Consider the following 6379-nt stretch of genomic DNA (forward strand, 5'->3'; position numbering starts at 1 on the left):
CAGCTTTCTCTTCATTCCTTTACTGATGAAGATTTTCTGGTAAGTCTGTGCATAGTGATAACTGAAATGGATGTAACAATATGATACAAGTTTGTATGAACTTAAACTTTAATGGTTAAGCAGCAAACATGGTCGAATACCTCTGAGTGACTGTGTCTCTAATATAGGAACTGGAACGTGGTGGAAACACTCGCCGACAGACCGTAGATTATGATGACCTCTCTCTGTGTTCAGTCAGCGAGACAAATTTTCTGGTCAGTTTGTGCATCAAAAGCATCAATGTAGATTACATTTTGAAGATAGACTGTGTGAACAATATGTTCCCCATCCAACCCACAGTCTGATGAGGACCGTGACCACCAGGAGAATCCACTTCCGGATAAAAGCCTGGTATGTGTATGTGTCTGACAAAAGGTCAATTAATTGGCCTGTTTTTCTGTTAGTGCTGAATCAGCTTTTCCCTCACCATATGGATCTTTACTTTTGAACATTTTCTCTCTGCCCTGTTCCTGCACATTGTACTTAACTTTTGGTCTCCCTAGAATCATGTTATGGAGGACGAAGCCCAGGCCCATCTTCCTTCCTCTGTGAGAGCCGTGACCAAGCCTTGTGCCACTAATGACGTGCACCCCACCATGGTAGACGAGAAGAGGCACGACAGGGTTAGGGTTAGTGCCACTCTTAGTGCGACAAGAGCCATGAAAAGGTTCCAAAAGTCCCTGGTTGCCCTGGAACAGGACCTTATGAAAACCAAGGCGGACATCCTCAACACCAACGAGTACTTCAAAGAGATGTCTCGTGTGAAGATCCAGGGACAAGGCCGGATGGGTGCGTCTCTGAGAAAACTCGTAGATAACGTCAGAGGGAAAAGGCTCCAGAGGGTTCAGGCGCATAAGTATATACAGGTCAGACAAGATTTCGATGCACTGATCCAAGTGATCCAGAACGACTGCAGAGCTGAATTCAATATGACGGGCCTGGAGGACTGGAAGAGAGAGGTTAAGAGGCTGCACATGGCCTGCAAGGCCTGCACTGAGAGGGTCCAAACACCTGAGGTGTGTAGTTCCCCACCACAGGTCCAACCCTCTCAGGAACAGAAGTCCTCCATCCAACCCTTTGTAAGTAATCAATACAGAGACTGTACGTATTCATTTATTCAGCTATTGTTTGATTCAAGGTATGGCATGGCACTGTTTGTTGATTATCATCCTAAAGAGCCATGGAAAGATCCCAGGTCCCTCATGCCGAAAGGTTATGTCTTCTCTTGTCTCCCCAGGATCTATCTGAGACAGAGCCCACTCTTGTGGTCCCCTTCGCTATTGAGGATGCCACGGACTCACCCCCTCTGACTCCTCCGACACCCGAGGCCCTCCTCCCCAACCAGCAGCTTCCCCGGGCTTTGACTCCCCTCAACAATGTCACCGTTGGAGCTGTGAGTCCTACATGGCCTGAGACTTCGCCTGCTGTGGGGTATTTAACCCCCCCTTGTCTGGCACCAATCCAAAACTTGAGCACTGTTGCAAAGAAGCTGCTCCAAGAACTGGAAGAGCTCCAGCAGGTGGGTCATCATCATCATAGGCAAATATATGATATTCACTGTTGAAGCATAAATCCCAATTTGCACAATATTGACTGTATTAATTGCGGACTAATGAGGCTGGAAAAGAACCATGATGTAAGCTTGTGTTCTGTTTTCAGGATGTGACGGAGGAGAAGAAGATTGGCAAAGGGGAGAAGACGTATGTCAAACAACTGACTGTGTTGGAAGTCAGTAGCAAACAGCCAGAGGGAAACAATGTGAAGGAGGAGATAAAAAAGAAAAAGAAGAATGTGGGAAAGAGGTGAGGACAGATAGCAGAAAGGCTAAAGGGAGGGGTGGTATAATGTGGGTCAAGGCAGTAAGACCCTCAGTGTAAGGATGAGAGAATGTGTACTGGTATGGCAGATTACATTTGATGTTTTTTCTTATGATTGACAGGTTTCTCCAGTGGCTGTCGAGAAAACTCATATGCGGCTGTTGTTCAGATGTGTAACAAACATGCATGCATACTCATACTCTTTCTATCTCTCTGTCTTTCACAACACAGAGATGTCTATGTGACTCTCACACACACACATTTTCTTTCTCTCTCTCTCTCTCTCTCTCTCTCTCTCTCTCTCTCTCTCTCTCTCTCTCTCTGTCTCTCTCACACACACAGACATTCACCCTCTCTCTCTCTCTCTCTCTCTCTCTCTCTCTCTCTCTCTCTCTCTCTCTCTCACTCTCTCTCTCATTGTTTCTCTCTCTCTCTCTCTTCTCTCTCTCTCTCTCTCTCTCTCTCTCTCTCTCTCTCTCTCTCTCTCTCTCTCTCTCTCTCTCGCTCACACAGATGCTTGACTTAATGTTGTTCTCAATAAAGTTATCATTTTGTGTTTCATTTGGTATTGCTTTTTAATGGTTACTACTTGATGATTATTACTGCACTGCTTCACGTGGGCTTGCTGTAGTGGATATGGATTACTGGTGTTTTTTTCGGGGAGTCTGATAGACAGACATCCCAAGTCTCCCGGAAGTTCCGGGAGTCTCCCGCATTTCAATAGCGGACAACCGCAAATGCTATAAAATGTCCCAGAATTCATAGATTTTGTATTTAGAGCGAGCGCAAGACTGTGCAATGGCCGTTTAAGGTCGAAACAGGTGCATATCGCACGTCCTAATTTCGTCCCGGGGAGGGGGTGGTACGTGCTGGTTGAGGGAGTAGCCTACATCATGTGTGCGGATTGCGTCCCGGAGGGGGGGGGGGGTGGGTGGGGGGGGGGGGGAGTTGCCTCCCGGAAATGAGTCTCTGCAGGTTGGGATGTCTGGATAGAGGAAAGAATAATGAATGGTCACACACAAAATATACACATTATACACAGATAAACTCCTACAAATATTGTTACAATGTAAACTTGTCAAAATGTGTAGTTTAAACTGGACTTTAGGACGTAGTGGACTTGATAGACAATCTCCAATGAAACAGGGTGATGGGGGTGAGTGGGGCTGTGTTCTTCCTGAAGTCCACAACCATCTCCACTGTCTTAAGAGCATTGAGCTGTATTTAAAATGTTGCATAAAGACATAGTGTATATGTTAAAGTCATTAATAAAGTGTGTGAAATTTGGCTTGGACAATGACCACTTACATTTAAGAATATGAAATGTGCCCATCAAAATCAGTAGTTGGATAAAATATATACAATCCAAATCAACATCTGGATTGATAAAATAAAAAATAATATCAAAGCTATTAATTGTTATAACATGACCTGTTATGTTATGAATATGACGAACCAATGAAATTGTTTTAGCTGGCATATAATGCAAATTAAAGTCTCTGTAAGTGACAATAGAATATGTATTCTGAGCTTGTCACACCACAGAAAAATGTTGTTAACCACCCAGCCAAATGCCAATTTTTTTTAAAGAAGCCAAGTAAAGTTATCAAAATCTTGTAAAAATGAGCAGTTTTCTCAGATCTCAAATGCTGGGGGCGTGTTTGCTTAGGTCGCTGAAAACACGCCCACTTCGCGCAGGGGCGGTTTTAGGCACGGGCGGGCGGACCCGGCAGGTTTTTTTGGCTCCAGTCTCCCTATACAACCATGTATGTAACACAATTTCCACTATTTACTTCAATGTACCAAAACATCCTAGCCCTATCAATCAACAATGTATGTCTCTGGGTGGGTATGGGTAGAAAACATGGAGTCTATCAGTGTTTCCAATAAAACGCTTATCATCCTTGTGACAGATCGGTATTGAGATTGGGCATGGTTTCATTATAAGCAAGAGTCCTAGCATGTCCTGTATTGACATGGTTACCTATCTGTTCAGTGAATATTTTTACCTTGAAGGTAAGACATTTGACATCATCTCTGGAAGAAATTGAGATACCACTGCACCTTTTTCTTTCACTTTCAAAAAGGTTTAGGACAATTATTTAAATGGTTGAGTAAGGAATAGAAGGGTAAAAATGTGCAGTACCCTTCTGTTTCTTGCTCATAATTGTCGGCCCTTATTGGGAAGCTATAACTCCCTTTAGAATGACTACTTGATACAGATCCTCTCCTGCACTGAACCCTCTTCTCCAGCAGGAACAGTTCACTTGGATTGGAGCAGCTGGCGGGGCCAGCTAGCGAGAGATGGTGTCATGCAAAGTAGCTATCTAAAATGTTTTCGAGGGAATCGTGAGCAATCGTAGCCTACTACTTATCTTAAAAAATTAATAAAAGCAAAGCATAGTCATAATAATTAAATGGCTCTGCCTGGGTGTACCTATACAGACAGCAAAGATTTAGCCAATTTAAGGACTGCTGGCTGTGTATGGATTTCAAAATAAAATCTGTCATACATGACGGAACGTGTAGTGCAGTGTAGTGCGTGTAGTTTGTTTGTGTATTATTTATTGGAGTCATCTGAGCTACATGGTTGTGTGTACTACACATTTCTGATGAGGATTATTGACATATATTATTTGATGCGTTCTATCTGTATAAAAGTATGTCCGAATGCTATAGCTACACATGATGTGGCGTACAAAAACGTCACAATGGTGTATATCACTTAAATAAAACATTACAGAGCTACTTCACAATTTCTTCTGAACAGGTATGTGAATAGTACAAGTTATAACTTGAAGAATATTGTAAGCTTTCTCAGATTTTCTCAGGCTCTTCAGACAATGTTGTGCTTTTTGGTGAGTAATTCTTATTTACACATTAATGTTGCCCCTATTTATTGTAATCTTAGAGAAAACATAATTTGATGCTAAATTTAATTCACACTTTCGTTGTGCAGTTAGCGTAAATATCATGGCTGTACAACTAAGAACATGTCTCTCAGATTCAAAATTCTAAAACATTTAAACCAAGTTTTGATAATAAATCAATCAATAAAGCTTAATAATAATAATAATAATTTAATAGCTCTGGTCGGTACAAGAAAGATGTTGCCAATTTAACGGACTGCTGCATGGGCTGTATGGATTTCAAAATCAAATCTGTCTGACATGACGGAACGTTTAGTGCAGATGGGCCAAGTAACAATGATCGCATAGCCTACGTGTTGTAGTTTGCATAGTGGGCATTGTATGCGTATTATTTATTGGAGTCATCTGAGCTACATGGTTGTGTGTAATATACATTTCTAATGAGGAATATTGACATGTTTATTTCATTCGTTCTATTTGTATAAAAGTATGTCCGAATGCTACACATGATGTGACGTAGGCTATGAACACGTCATAATGGTGTATATTATACTTTGAAACATTACAGAGATACTTCACATTTCTTCTGAACAGGTAGGTGAATAGTAACTTGAAGACTATTGTAAGCTTTCTCAGAAGACTTTCTCAGGCTCTTCAGACAATTTTGTGCTTTTTGGTGAGTAATTCTTATTTACACATGAATGTTTCCCGTATTTATTGTAATGTTACACAAAACATAATTTTGTGCTAAATGTAATCCACACTTTCATTATGCAGTTACCGTCAATATCATCGCATCAAATACATTTAAAGCAAGTTTTGATACATGGTTTTCTTTTTGTGTTTTGTCGTAACTGACAACATCAAAGACTCAGTCCACAAATGGCCTGTAAAACAAACCTCAACAGCATTACAAAAGTTACAAGTTTTCTCTCTCAATTTCTTCACAGCCAATTATTGTGAGCCGAACATGCCGAACGACGCAGAAATGGTAAGAGCCTAATATCAACTTAAATATAAATGTTTAAACAGCAAACATCGTCAAATATCTCTCTGAGTGACTGTGTCTCTAATGTAGGAAGTTGATGATGGGACAACTAAGGATTGGAAAAACTGGGACCAGCTTTCTCTTCATTCCTTTACTGATGAAGATTTTCTGGTAAGTCTGTGCATAGTGATAACTGAAATGGATGTAACAATATGATACAAGTTTGTATGAACTTAAACTTTAATGGTTAAGCAGCAAACATGGTCGAATACCTCTGAGTGACTGTGTCTCTAATATAGGAACTGGAACGTGGTGGAAACACTCGCCGACAGACCGTAGATTATGATGACCTCTCTCTGTGTTCAGTCAGCGAGACAGATTTTCTGGTCAGTTTGTGCATCAAAAGCATCAATGTAGATTACATTTTGAAGATAGACTGTGTGAACAATATGTTCCCCATCCAACCCACAGTCTGATGAGGACCGTGACCACCAGGAGAATCCACTTCCGGATAAAAGCCTGGTATGTGTATGTGTCTGACAAAAGGTCAATTAATTGGCCTGTTTTTCTGTTAGTGCTGAATCAGCTTTTCCCTCACCATATGGATCTTTACTTTTGAACATTTTCTCTCTGCCCTGTTCCTGCACATTGTACTTAACTTTTGG

At 41.3% G+C, this 6379-nt stretch overlaps 1 protein-coding gene and 1 long non-coding RNA gene across 2 annotated transcripts; both read left to right on the forward strand.

Moving 5' to 3' along the window:
* The first annotated feature begins 260 nt into the window (after nt 1-260).
* Nucleotides 261-2059, forward strand: LOC124465673. Its single transcript, XM_047017443.1, has 5 exons — nt 261-390; nt 543-1118; nt 1277-1558; nt 1699-1841; nt 1979-2059. The coding sequence occupies exons 2-5, from the start codon at nt 552-554 to the stop codon at nt 2031-2033; spliced, it is 1047 nt and encodes a 348-aa protein (XP_046873399.1). The 5' UTR covers nt 261-390; nt 543-551; the 3' UTR covers nt 2034-2059.
* Nucleotides 2060-5266: 3207 nt separating this feature from the next.
* On the forward strand, nt 5267-6352 carry LOC124466413. The gene is made up of 3 exons (XR_006955939.1): nt 5267-5402; nt 5677-5717; nt 5805-6352. It is a non-coding gene; the product is annotated as an uncharacterized LOC124466413 (long non-coding RNA).
* Nucleotides 6353-6379: the final 27 nt, after the last annotated feature.

Source organism: Hypomesus transpacificus, chromosome 3 (assembly GCF_021917145.1).
Source record: "Hypomesus transpacificus isolate Combined female chromosome 3, fHypTra1, whole genome shotgun sequence".
NCBI lineage: Eukaryota > Metazoa > Chordata > Actinopteri > Osmeriformes > Osmeridae > Hypomesus > Hypomesus transpacificus.